A 14,836-nucleotide genomic window follows, 5' to 3' on the forward strand; every position below is an offset into this window, starting at 1 on the left:
CTTAAACAACTGTATTGCACCACATTGGGTGTATATTTGTGCCCCTCTTAGCCCTACATCACATGCAAAACACACGCGCACACACACACACACACACACACACACACACACACACTCATTTCTAATTCTTATGCAATGCAAAACACAGAGTTTGGTCTGTGGTGGATCAAGTCTGTTAAACGCTATGGTTTGTTGCTGCTTATGGTCATTTTGTTCTTTACATTTAAAGATATTTCTGCAAACATGATTAACCTACCTAACATTTCCTTTTATTCCTATATTGACCTGTAACTGCTGAATCAGCCAGTTGTGGTTGCACCTATTTGCATTATGAGTAACAGCCATTAGATTAATGTGTTGGGAGTGCCTACAGTGCTGAATACACTTACACGGCTGAATGAGTCACTGAACCTGCGGTGAACTTTCTTGCACATACAAAACACTTTCTTTGTGGAGAAAAACAAACATCCGGATCAAATAGAACAGCTTTGGATTCCTGATTTATTTATACATCTGACAGTGCATTTAATATATTCATATACCCCTCCTACACACAGAGACACACGCATCCCTGAACATCTCAGTACTGCCTCTGGGGCATGTGGGGAACAGACAGTCGATGTAAAGGTGACTCAGAGGAATCATCTTTAAGCGATAGACGATCTTCGACAGTGCAGAGGGGGGCACCGTCACCTAGCAACCACCTACAACACACTGGGCTGCTGCTAGCATTGTTAGCCAGCTAACGTTAGCCAGCGAGCTAACGGCCTGTAAACAAACCAAACCAAATTAGCTTTTAACGCGGAAAAAAATGGTTAAACACACGATACAGATATTTGGTCGCATTAAACCCACTAAGAAAACCGCAGCGGTAAGTTGGCAACTCTCAACATGTACTTTTACACAAACTCCGTGTATATTATAATTGAGGCTAGATAGTGTGTTTATATTAAGCAAGCTAGTTTTAGATTTAACTTATTAACGAGGCCTTTGAGAATCTGTCAGTTTATATTGCTGCAACGCGAATTATCACAGTTTAGATCGACAAGAGCTTTGAACACCTATTATAAGTCTTTCACCAAGTTTGTTTTACATATATTTTTGGCAGCAAAGGTATACGACATGAATAAAGATGGCTTCCTTCCATTAGGTGACCCAATAAATCACTCAGGTGAATAAGAATGCACAATTAGAGGATACCGGTGCTGGAACTGGCACACCTGAACGGAATGCAATCGTTAACGTTTCAAATTAGTCTTTTCAATTACACCTGTGCTTTTCTTGCTATGACTTGTTAAAATATTTGCTGTGAAAAAGATGTGTGTTGTAACTGCACACAGCAGACGACCTGCTAAGTCAGAAAGAAAAGAAAAAAATCACAGTAAGGTCAATATATTTCAATCGCTTCAATTCTGTTCAGTTCAGTTTGATTCTTCTCTTCAGTAGTAGTTTTGTCTATCTGTAGTTGCTGATGTTCAACACTTGTCCAACTCATTAGCATGAGGAGGGCAAAATATTGAGAACAGTATAAAATGCTATGCAGTCCAGTGCACCATCGCCACCCATCTTGCCTCTAATAATAATCATCACCTTTATGACATCCACAAAAATTGAAAATGTGATAGCTTTGTAAAAGTAATATTTATGGAAGAGCTGTAGTATTGGATTGCATTAGATCTCACAGTTGTGCCTGAGTGCATGTTATCTAATTTGTGCACAAACTACACAACTATCACAAGTTCTAGGTAGTTTCCCCTGTAATGGTATTTACACTGCAGTGGATGCGGGTTTTCAGGCCATGTGGGAGAAAGGCCACGATCCTCCGGCAATGGCAGGTAGTGACACCTCAGTCAGCAGTTGAAAGATTTGCTGCACCCCTGTGGCATCTTGTGTTCTGACACTGACATAAGTGAGTAAACATGAAGATATTTTTAGGTTTTACACTATGTTTGTCAGTCAGCTGACAAGTCTGTAAATAAAAATGTAGAAAACGTGGTGGTTGCTCAACATCCATCCTAAATCCGACTTATGGCTGCTGACCTGCTGTGAAATCCAACCAGGAAATTTGGCCCCATCTTAGCTGTCAACAAGTTTTTTCAACTGCCCCTGAGGTGCTACGACCTGCCAGTGCCAATACCATTTTCCCGGTGCTACTACCATACTTAAAATCTTTCTATTAGAATCTTAGTCTTAGCAATGTAATCTAATCTATGTAATATACTGTATATGTGTTCTGCAAACATTGTACTCTTCACAGTGATACGTGAAGTTTTGGAGTAGTTGTGTCAAAAAGTGACAGTTATGCGACATTATCCACCATCTTACTAGTGGGTATTTTGCAATGAAGTACACATGTGTGCACTCATGTTCACCTGCTATCAGATGAAAGCCCTTTTTATTGGACACACGTGTAATAAAAAGTCTATTCCCATCAGAAACACCACTGGCAAAGTACTTTCTTCTTCATAAAGCCCACTTAATTGTCTGTGCAAAGCATCTGGGGAAAACAATCATATTATTGTGAGGGTTTCTGTGGCACTTTAGCTTTAGCTGACAACATCTACTGAAATGAAATGAAATGTCTACCTCCTTGGGGCTTTGTGACGTTTGGTACATGTTCGTGGGAAGACAAAAAACAGTGGTGGTCAGAAGGCACCCTGCAGGCAGAGTGACAGTGAAAAACAATCCAATCATTTAGGTCTTATCTTTTATTCCTGAAACCCTGGGGACTTGTAATTGCATCAGTGTCCATTGGAAACATATGCCAGAACATATGTCGAGGCTCAGAAACAGAGGGTGGGGGTGTTTAGAGTGACCCAGCTAACCTCACTTTAAATGTTCTCCACTGCTAGAGCTCAGTCTATATTGGTTTAATGTTCTACAGTTTTTCTTGTCTCCCCTGAGGCGTGGCTTTGACTTGGGCTAGCAGAGGTGAATTTGTAGAGTTGCCTACACTGTACCCATGATTGCTTGTTCTGTTCTATTGCTTTCTTCAGGATATGTGCCCCCTACACTCCATCTTTTCATTTTGGGGCTTGCAATACCCAAACCACAAGTGTCCAAACTTATACTTTGACCTAACGTCACATATTGTGTTTGTATTTAAATTGGGGTACATGTATGGCACCACATACCATAACAAAATACAAACTGAAAACGGGTAGTAGTCTTTCAAAACAGTAGATGGATGCCTGTATAGCCACTGTCATATACTCCTCACATTTTATCTTATTGTAAATTAACTACATACTAATACTTCTCAGTCATCTACCTTATCCTGTGATAATAGTTTCCTACTCTAGCCTTTGTGTCACTGTGGGACTGACTCAGCTGTTGTCTCTGGCTCCCTCAGGTGTACTCCGTGGACAATGAGGAACAGACAGGTGCATCTCTGGAGTTTGTGGTTCCCAGGGACTTAGCTGATGGCTTTGTTAACAACAAAAGGGAATGCTACAAATTCAGGTAACGTGTCCTAGAGCTATGTTTGTATCTCTAAAACTTATCTTTGCTTCATTTTCCAAATCAGCCACTGAATTTGTATTGAGTAAATTCAATTGGTGGGATTTTTAAAGTTCACCATAATAATCTGCTTCTACTGTATACTGCACAAGTGAATAACCCCCCGTACCATATAATTTAAATGTCAACTGATGTTACAGTAATTGCATTACTTCTAAGTTGACAAGTAGAGTAGGTACTCTTAGAAAAGATCAAAAACAAATGCTCTTGAAAGACTATGCTGAAAATACAAGTCCCAAAGTAGAAATTCAGTGCAACAAAAGTAAATACACCTGTGATCACTGAAACACTGTTAAGATAACCTGTGATTATTGAAACTAGCTTGAGTACACCTAACCATGCTCATGTTATTAGGCTGCATGAACATGATTATAAAATGAGCTGTAAACACCAGAATGCTCTCAGTTTTGGATCTGTATGTTGTGTCTGACTTGGGGCACAGTGGTTTCTGTGACAGTTCAGACAGTTCATAACATTATCTTCTAAGGACAGCATCTAAGTAAATAAAACAACTTGCTTGCTCTTTGGCACAAAACTGCAAGATTGTACTTTGCTAAATATTGTTAAAAAAAAACCCTGATAAATATTAGGTCAGCTTGCAGAAGCCTGACAGAAGAGGAATATTCCAATATGATAACCATCCAAAGCATACTGCCAAAATCACGACTTTCTAAAGAAGAAAAAGTAAAAAACATAGGACCTAGCCAAGTATGCCGCCCAACTCGAATCCAACAGAACACCTTTGGGGTATTTTAAAGAGAACAGTAGAGTAACACAATCCATCCAGCAAAGAACAGCTGAATAAATAATCTCTGAAGAATGGCAGAACATTTCTCCAGAAATTTGTCCAACACTGTTCCACGCAGAGGAGGATTGAATGTGTCCTAAAAAAAAATAAAGGAGGACATGTGAAATATTGAAAAAAGTAAAAGATTTGAATCTCAGTAATGAAAGGTTTACTGACTTGTGTTGCATTGAGTTACTGCTGGTCCTGTATTTTATTGTTGTAAATCTAAACTGTTACTTTTTAGTTTGACATAAGAGCAAATGTCCGTCTGTCAACCTAGAAGTAATCAAGACATCAGCACCCTCAATTTTCCTGTAAATAACACTAATGCTCTATGCCTCTTATTTAAATTTAACTTTGATTCTTTGCACTATTACAGTTATTTTTATTTCTAGTTACTTTTTAATGTATATTTATTGCTTACTCTATACTTATTGTTGTTTTGTTGCACCAACCCACCAGAACAAATTCCTCGTACTGTGTGAACTATACCTGGCAATAAGTCTGATTCTGATTCTGATGCAATTACTGTCTGGTGATAGAATTTAGAATAATCTGACATTTAAGTGAAATTACACAGGGATGTACTTACCTCCATTTTATATTGCAGCTACAAAGGGCTGTATTTGTTTCTATTATTGATTCAGTAGTGTAGTGACTGAAGTGAAAGTTTTTACAGGTTCTCTCTTTTTATTATGTTTTTATAAACATAGCAAAGACTTGATCAAAGGAATAGAATTAAGATTTACATAAAATGTAATTGCATACTGTTTTGTCCGCACAAGTAAGAAGTAGCTACAGTGTTATGTGAAATCAGAACAGAAAAATGAGAAATGAGAATATGGAAGATGATCTTTTTTTGTTCTTGATTTGAATTTTATTTAAGCTAAAATTTGCAAGAGTGGTATGACTGTAGAAACAAGCTAGAATGAATGAAGACAACATACAGAGTCTAAGCTCTCAAGGTTGCATAAGAACTTTTCCCATAAATAATTCATCCAGCATTTCTGTCAGAGAAGTGCTGGAACATCTGTTTAATGCTGGTAGTGAAAGCTGCAGTCTTATATACCCTCTGGGTAGGGCCCATGCCATGCTTCCAAGCCCTAAATTCACAGTTAGGGAGTCAGACAGCAGTGGACATTGAGAGCCTTGGAAAACCACACAGTCTTATAATAGCCTGTGGAGGTTCCCTTGTGCCCTTATAGAAATAAAATTTCCACATTTAACAATCTTCCTGGGCGGATTCCTCTCACATCTTTCTCATCTTTCTGTGGGCTAAAACATGATGGGTTGAGACTGCTTTACAAAACAGAATGACTAAACTTACTGCTTTATGTGCTTATTTGGTTCTGCTGTGGGCAACAGTGCTGAGCCTTGGATGATTGAGCTGAACCAGCAACATATATTTTTTATACTTTGTTATGATAGTGAATTGAATAATAGATTGATGGTCTGCCTTGGTCTGTTTTGCTAAATGTACTATTTTCACTTATGTCCAGGTTCCAAAAGGTGTTTGATCAAACAACCAATCAAGAGGAGATATTTGAACACATTGCCAAACCAGTTGCAGACAGGTAAAATCTTTTCAACGTATTTTCTGAAAAGTGTTCATCTCTCCTCATTGAGGGCCACACAGGCTTTAGCCAGGCTTGTTGACAGGAAGTCAGTAAAGCTCAGCTTTCTTTAAGATGGAAATGGAGGGTGTCTGTGATTTTTGGCATGTTTTACATACTTAAACCACTAAGTGGACAGAGCTGGCAGGCAAGATGGCACACTGTGCCATCGTGAGTGTGAGAACATTTTCTAGCCACAACACAGAGCTATGAGTTTACTATATACAGTAGCTGCTCATTCATTTTGAACTGTTGTGTAATTTGTAATGTATTAGGACGATATTCGTCAGATTACCCTGCTGACATATGTCGTCCTCAAGATCGATAAGGCAAGTAAACATCAGAACTGTTCATTTTAGTCCACTTCAGTTCACTTTTAAATGTAACACTTGTATATTTTACATATTGATATGCCCATTAGACCGCTTCGATTTAAGTACAAGAGCATGTGTTATTTATTATCGATATAATAGATCAAAGTCTCTTTTATTTTACAAAGTCAACAACTGATGGTTGATGTACTGTATAAAGATGGAAGAAGGATCTTTTTTGGCAACAGTGTGACCATTAGATGTTTTTTTTTTTTTTTTTAATTAAAGTTTTTAGGAATCCACCTGCCTTAGAAAAGTGCAAGAACTAAGATGGTTAACTAGATGTTGCTATGACACACAGCTTCTCTGAGAGAATATTGAGTAAACAATTGGCAGCTTTGCAATTAGTTGTCAGCAGAAATTTAAATGTCACGCACCCCTGCCAGTTCTGTATAGATCTTATATGAATCTTATCAGGCTCTTTTTATTTGGCAGTTTTTATGAAACAAGGTTTGCACATGTTATACAGTATGTTATACAGTGTAGCCTGTTTTACTTCATGTCCCTGTGTCGTTGTTGTTGTTTTTTTAATTAAAAACTATGAGGATGGAAAAATAACTCAGAGGTTCATGCACTTTAAGTGCACATGTACAGTTTAAGTGCATGTGTACTTACGGTCACATCTCTCAATATGTGCATTTGAACTGTTTACCCCTCTTTTCATGTACATACATCCTGGTGACTAGAAACAATTTGAAAAACAAGAATATCAGTAAGTAAATTTATGAATGAAGGCCAAGGAAACTAGGAGGTGGAAGGAAAGAAGAAAAGTAGGTAAATAAAGTAAGTAAATGGAAACAAGCACATAGTAAAAGCACATCAGCACATCAACCATTTGTTGAATTCATATTTCACCTTTTCATTTCCCAGAATTTTACCTCTGGGATGAAACTCAGTTCCTTGCTCTGCTAAGAAGCCTCTCAACACAATTTTCACTTCATTTTAACAAAGGAAGGCTCTTACTATATGTGACAGAGCTTTACCCCCTGCCCAAACTGACTTCCAAAAGAGAAAATATCCAGCCAGAGAGGGAATTTACTTGGAATTTCCTGTGATCAAATGTTGGTTGTGTTGTTGTTATGTGAACAAGGTTTTTCCTCTCCTTCTTCTTGCCAAAATTTGTCCCTCCTGGCTCAGTTTAGCCCTCACATCTCCTCAACATTCCACCCTGTCTTCTTAGTCACAATAGAGGCTATTTGTGGAATCCCACAAACGCTTTGCATTATCTTTGCTATTAGGAGACATATAAACAACACAGTGGGATGTCTGGATTGGTTGACTGAAGACTTGGATATATTTGACCTGACTCACACGGGTTCACTGACTTGGGTATTAGGTTGCCCTCTCCAGCGAACGTCTTAACAGCTCCCCCTTTGTTGTGGCAGATGGTCAACATCAGGTTAAAAAGTTGCAGTCACAACTAGGCTGTGTATTGATTTGAGCTTGGCGTCTTTTAGTCTTTGATATGAGTATGATGCCTGCAGTCTAGAGGACACGAGTCATCCTGTCTAGCCATGACCAACTCGTCTCGCCAATCAGGCATTTCTTAGTCCACTGTCAGTTCCTTCCCCCCTCTGCAGGATGCCCATTTGCACACAGAATGTTCAGAGTTCCAACAAGTAAAAACCTTTTTAATTATGTCTCACTCTTGTGGCAGAAACACAGGAGTGAATGGAGTAAATAATATGAATGTTCAACCCCATTTCTAGTTTGAATATGTTGTTTTCAAAGACAGACATTTAAGCCTCACCAGCTTCCTACAAAGTGTACTGACAGAGATGATGAAAGACACTTCAGCTTGGACTCATATAGACTGTGCCGCGTGACAACCTTTTGGTGATAACTATGTAGCATATGTTGACAAGGACATAAATTGCAGTTACAGAAACACAACTGGTCACACTAATCACAAGCAGAATCAAATTTTGGCCTGACCCCTTATTTTCCTAAAGCCTCAATAGTTAGGAAATATTTATTCAGGTTTAGTCAGGAGTCACTTTGCTTTGCAGCAGTTTTGCTGTCACCGCACTAAAACTGACGCACACAAATGCCTATCCTCTCAACTAGCAATAACTGTCAGGTTGCTGTTTTGGTTGGTACTCTGTCATACTTGGCTCACTTCAAGTTTAGCCAAAAGCTCTAACTCGTTTACTTGCACACAAGTCTCTGTCTCTGCTGTGGTGTAACCGAAACCAGTCATTTGAACTCCAACACAGTAGTTTAAAAACAAACCAGCATTAATAGCTCCAGGAGAGGAAGAGCCAGTGTAATGATGTTGGGCTGGCAAGGCAAACCCTCTATCTGCATTGTAATCCCATTTCAGAGGGCTGCGAAACCTGCCACCGAAGTTCAAAGAAGCAGTGTGGGCTGCTCATCTGTATCCCTAACTGTAATACCTGAAAAGATGTAACGTAGAGCTTCTCAAAAAAACAACAGGAAGAATGATGCATGATGAGTTGCCAATCTCCAGGAAAGCTGAGGTGTAAACAGGAACAAGCATTGGGAAACGCCCAAGCCTCAGTGGCAAGGCCCTGGCCGCATCATTAGTACTGACATTAAGCTAAACACTGAGCCTGTGTCTTCTCTCACTGCTGCCAATCACTTCCATGACTCAGGCTAGAATAAATGGACGCCCAATGGCCAGACTAACCAACCACCATTCTCATGAGTGGCCGTAGTGTTTTATATAAACCGACATGCAGTTTTTCCCATACCCTTCTCGTGCAGGGTGTGGAATTGTACAGCACGCAGGAAAGGAAACCCACACACTGCTCAAATACTGGGTTGGCAATTCCATTAGAATAAGTGAGAGGCTTAAGTTCGTTTATAATTCATCTTGAAAAATACAGTGTAAAGATATCCTCTTCCTCGCAATTGGCAAGTCAGAGAGCACAGAGTTTATCCACATCTTTGATCTAAGCTCATGTGTCAGAGGCCCCTCTGTCATTTTGCTATTTTTTAGCTGGTTTATTTCCAAGTCTGCAAAACAGAAGTGTTTTTTTTATGCCTATATATTGTATCTCCTATGAGTTCTGTCATTTTGGAGGTTTATTTCATTCAAACAGAACAAGATACTGTTGGTTTCCATGGCCGTGTGCACGTGCAGAGGGACAGTTCTGTGCCAGACCAAAATTTACCGGACCCTGCCTTGTTAAATGGGTTTGGGCCTTTTCTGTCACTTGCACTTCAAGACATTTCTTGCTCACCAGCAGATGTCTGTCGCCATAGCAGTTCTCTACTCACTGCCATGCTTTCCTGTGGATTTAAAGTGTCAGGTTCAATTCACTGAGACTCTTGGTGTCTGCCTCGGAATATACTTGACACTGTCTTGCAGTTTTGCTATTTAAGATGGTGACGTCATAGCACGCACATGATTCAAATGAACAACATTGAGACTATATTCCAAAAGAAAAATAACTGTCAACAATCAATTCTCTTTGGGTCCAATTATTTGTTTTGATGCCTATTTTTAGGACTTCTTTCAAAAAGAGCACAGTGGTGAACATACATTTTGTGTTTGCTTCCATTTTTTTTTATTATTTCATGGACCTAATCTAAGATAACCTTTAATACCACTGTTTGCATCAGCCCAAAAAATCAGGTATTGGAAGGGCTCTAATCAATATAGACCTTCATTACTGTTGTACACTTGAAGAGCACAGTCAACCACTAAGGCCAATTTCCTATCCAGGAATTTTAAAGAAACTGATCCAAATCCACACCAAAATGTAATGGTTTAATCCTTTTCCCATGCTCCATTTCTACAGAGTGTCAAAATGTTCGTGTCCGCATATAGTTAGAGAAACAAATCATCAAGGATCAAGTATCAGGAACTTTCATAGTGTCTGTCTTGTGTGTGTATATCTCTACAGTGTACTGGCTGGCTATAATGGCACCGTATTTGCATACGGCCAGACGGGCAGTGGGAAGACCTTTACCATCACAGGAGGTGCTGAGCGTTACAGTGATCGTGGAATTGTTCCTCGCACCCTGTCCTACTTGTACGAATGCTTCAGCCAGGTCAGCACAGTGACCTGTTTTTAGTTAATCATTTATTGATACATACAGACAACACACTTTAATACATTAAAGAAAAACATGAATTAGAATCCTTTCAGCCGTCTTTACCTTTATTTATCTTGTTCTCCTACTTGTTTCTGCCAAATATCAGAAATACTGATATTTCCATGTTTGGCATCCAGTCCATCTTTTGATAATATATTTTTGCTCCGCAGGATAGCAACATGATTTATACCGCACACATCTCCTACCTGGAGATCTACAATGAGATGGGATATGACCTTCTGGATTCCAGAAATAAAGCATCTCGACTGGAGGACCTACCGTCAGTGTTCTTTTTTCTTCGCATTTGCTATATTTTTGATACACTTTAATGCTTTTAAAATATGTCAACAGCTAGGGTCATACAGTGTATATTTCACCTTGACAACATGCAGTCATGGTTGATAAAGACACTTATTTTTTAAAGTTGTTAAAACCAATAACCACTGGGTTCATTATTTTTGTTAAAGCTCTTGTGGTTTAAGCCAAGCCTTAGTCCTAAGCAGCCCTTTCTCAGCTTGGCTCAGAGTTACTGTGTGGTGAAATATGGAGACTACAGTATTTACCAACCCACTATGAAGTGCCAGCTGACATAATGAGACTATGGGACAGCAATGGATGTGGTCAACCTGGTGGCAGACTCCACCACTAGAGTGGAGAGTAACAGGGTCATGTGAAGAAATAGTTTTTCATAATTGGTCGCTGCTGTTGGTCAGAGGGAAATTCTTTTCTATGTCCTGTGGTCTCTTGTTCTTACTGGTTCTTTGTGTCTTCTGTTTCTTCCTTCTGTGCCTTGCTCTTCTTTCCAGTTGCCTGCAGTTCTCACTGTTGATCCTTTTTCATTTAGCTTCATTTTTTTCTTGGTTTCTTTCCTCTTTTTTGTAGCTACACATTCTGTCTGTGCAGAGATTATGAGATGATGCTCTTATTTTTTTTTTTTTATTTGCCTGTTTTTGTCACAGTCAATACGCATTTATCTTAAGGCAGGACTTCCAGGTGCAACTTCATCTTGGTACATCATTTTGATGTTTGTCATGTATTTTCTTGTACCAGTTCCATTTAGGTTCCTTCGAGCCTTTTGCAAAGGATCCAGCTTAAAGTTTAGATACCCACAAATCACAGTCTTCTGGAAATAGGCAGTGCCCATCGTTAACCATGCTGTGGCCACACTTGCTGATTCAAGGAGAAGCTGTGGCACTGACAAATTTCTCTCTTTGACTGCTGGTCTGCTTTTCTCTTTCACTGCCGACATTACCCCTTCTCTTTTTCTGACATTCTTGCACTATTTTATCTAGTTTATTTTTTCTTCTCTCCATCTGTGCATGATTTCAGTCATGCCTTTGTTTTTTCTCCCTGTAAATGCCTGAAAGTCTGTAAATTACACTAATTCATTCCATGTCTATAGAATTTCTTTCTTTTTTTTTTTTTTTAAATGCTGTAATTAAATTATATATTTGATTAGTGGGGCTGTTTAGGAAAATAACCCTGCCAGGACACCTCTTTTAATCACAACAAGATTAATGCTGTTTTATCAAACTAACCTCAATGACCTACACATGTTAACATAATTATCTACATGTGTCCTCTAGTCTTCCTCTTTGACATGTCAATCCAGTAGCCATACTGTCACAACCCTGGTGACTGGTTAGAAATTATGTGGTAAGATCACAGAAGTCATTTCAACCCCATCTGTTAAAGCACACTGTGTTTAACAATGTGATTGATGTGGCCAAGAACCAATCACCTGTTTGTTTTTAAAATAGAGTACTGTCTGTTATCAAGGTATGAACCCCCAGATAGATAAAGAACATGTGTCAAACTGTGTTGCGGCCCACACAAACCTGCAAATGTGGTTTGTCTGGATTTAGAGCAGAGTGACGCCAAGGCAATAGGAGGGAAATAAATGACATAACTGACATAATTTGTTACTTATAATTGCTTTTGTGTTTGGATTGCTTAGGTTTTGACTGTATTTTTCCCACTTTTTCACTTTTTATGTATAATTTCAAGTTTATTGAAGTAGAATTGTTATTCAAATATTTACTTTAAGTTTTTTTTTATTTCAGAAAAGTATTGATCATGGAGGATCCAGACCATAACATCCATCTCAGGAACCTGTCTCTGCAGCAGTCAGCTAATGAGGAAGAGGCTTTGAACCTACTCTTTCTGGGGGACACCAATCGCATGATTGCAGAAGTAAGAAAAACGGGACACACACGCTTCCAAAGAGATTCTTCATAACAGAAATACATGACATTACTTCCGCTTTGTCATACACCATGCATGCAGAGTTCTTAGTGAAGACTGCACACAGAATGCAAAAATACCGCTGACCACTCCCAGGGTAAGTGGCATAAAGGGTATTTTTTTGTCCACAAATGCATTATGCATTCTAAAAGCTACCTTAAGACCCTTCTAAAATATTATTTTGGTCCCCTGTGGTCCTTTTTACCATGTTTTTTTCCCTGTAAAACCAAGCATTCTCTCTGTAATTTATGTTTATGTTGTGGTGTGTTTTTTCTACACTTAGACGCCCAGACTCCCCACGCTGATGAGACATGTGGTGGGTCAGCTATTGCTTTGCAACCTGAGGTTTGGAGCATAGGGCTGATCTCACCTTGTTTACTCTTGTTGCTAGTTTGTAAGTAAATAACAGACAGTAAAAGTGACCCGGATAATCAGGGTTCAATCAGAGACTTGCTTCATTTTTGATGAGTACGTTCAAGTCAGTTTTTGATGTGGCTGGGATTCTTCCATGAAACAAAACCAATGCGAAAAAATATGGTAGTTGTGGGATCCAAGATGGAAATTCTTTGGACTCTGAAATGGGTTTAGTTGCTACTTTTCACATAACTATTGTAATGTGTGAGGAGCTGTGTATTCCAAGTAATACTCAATTTTCCACTGAACCTAGCCCATAACCACAACAATATTACATTTGTTTTGCATGTACCTGGAGGACACACTCCTAGTGTCTACTGTCTACGGCTGTAAGACCTGGGGGTATACGTCAGTGGAAACACATGTGACATTATCAAGCATTCAAGGAGTTGCACAGTGCAACAGGGAGGCCCCAGCATGGTCCACCCACACAGAGACTTTTGTTGACTCGTCCTCTCTGGGACTTCCCAAGAAAGTTTCTTTTGAGCCTGAAGCAAACAAAGAACTGTCAACATAATAATTCATCACTGCCAGAATCATCCCAGCAGTCTTTGCTCCACATAGACTTCCAATAAAGTTAACAGCAATGCTTTCTTTCTTCTCTTGCTCTCAGCCATGTGGAGAAAATATGACACATCCATTCACGCCACACTCAGCAGACCACGAGTTCACTCGCTTTGAGACTTGGCAATCCCCTCCACAGTTTTATTGGACAGGAAATAAAATACACCTTCTCAACTCCTCACCCTTCTTTCAACTTCATCAGAAAACATTTCCTCTCATCTGGTCTTTTCTCTGCCTCTCTGTTTACTTCTCTTCATATGGATGCTGGGCCCGGGCCTCCCCCTTGTTCTACATTCTCATTGCTACCTGAACTCATGGGGTAAATAGGGTGCATAGCACGTTGTCAACATTTAAATTTCACTTTTAATGTTTTGAATGAGCAATCTCTGAATGTTTTGTGCTTTGTAGGGCCACATTGTCACCTTCTGCTGATCCATTACATCGCTGTGTGTGGTCAGTATGTAGTGCTTGTAAGATCAACATGTGGTCAATTTAGAGCACATGAGAGTAAAGGAAGTGACGGCAATGAGGTTGCATTGTCCAGATGTTTTTTCGCAGCTGAATCTCCTGTGTGGACTATTTCCTCTGTGGACACGCACACAGTTCATGACCATTTAGATATACTGTAACTGATGTGCTTCTTGTCTGTATGGTTCAATGCAATGAGTTATTCTAGTACTCAGAAAAAAACATGATATCATCACGGGCTATGTTAAAATCAGGATTTGCTTGTGAACATTAAAGGCACATCTCAAACTCTAGTAGGGCTTAGTCTTGATAGATGTCTTGGTAAAACAGAAACCATAGCAGTTGGAGATAAGAGACAACAGTCACTTCTTATCTATGGGCAGTTGCCAGCGTGTTTGCAGACTTTAACTGTCATCTATGAGTGCTGGTATAGATTTACACTGTAGTAGTTTCATTAAGAGTCACTTACATGTCACTTTATTTAGTTGGTGCATATATTAAAATAGATTGAGTTTCCTTTATGGATAATATTAGACAGATCTGTCTTGAAGATGAATGACTCTTACTTGCTTCTCCCACTGGAGTGCCACTGTTTTTATTTACCGGTCTATAGATATATGTCTCCATGTGTACATACTGTCACTTTAGAAATTATTCTTTTAAGAACCCTAGTTTTGGCACACTTTATTCTGTTGTAAATTTAATTTTGAATGACTGTAATTGGCATTTTCCTCATCAATCAATGCCAAAAAAAACCCCCAATATCAAAGAGAAAACATGTTTTTAGAAAT

At 39.1% G+C, this 14,836-nt stretch overlaps 1 protein-coding gene across 1 annotated transcript in view; it reads left to right on the top strand.

Annotated features, from left to right (window-relative positions):
- The first annotated feature begins 811 nt into the window (after positions 1 to 811).
- kif6 (kinesin family member 6) overlaps positions 812 to 14,836 on the top strand; it is a 58,843-nt gene continuing 44,818 nt past the window's right edge. The window contains exons 1-6 of the mRNA XM_008302255.1: positions 812 to 871; positions 3,353 to 3,462; positions 5,806 to 5,880; positions 10,163 to 10,310; positions 10,526 to 10,635; positions 12,419 to 12,548. Coding sequence (XP_008300477.1) covers positions 812 to 871; positions 3,353 to 3,462; positions 5,806 to 5,880; positions 10,163 to 10,310; positions 10,526 to 10,635; positions 12,419 to 12,548 — 633 coding nt within the window. The remainder of the gene's footprint in view (positions 872 to 3,352; positions 3,463 to 5,805; positions 5,881 to 10,162; positions 10,311 to 10,525; positions 10,636 to 12,418; positions 12,549 to 14,836) is intronic.

This window comes from Stegastes partitus, unplaced genomic scaffold (assembly GCF_000690725.1).
Source record: "Stegastes partitus isolate 25-593 unplaced genomic scaffold, Stegastes_partitus-1.0.2 Scaffold36, whole genome shotgun sequence".
NCBI classification, from domain to species: Eukaryota; Metazoa; Chordata; class Actinopteri; family Pomacentridae; genus Stegastes; species Stegastes partitus.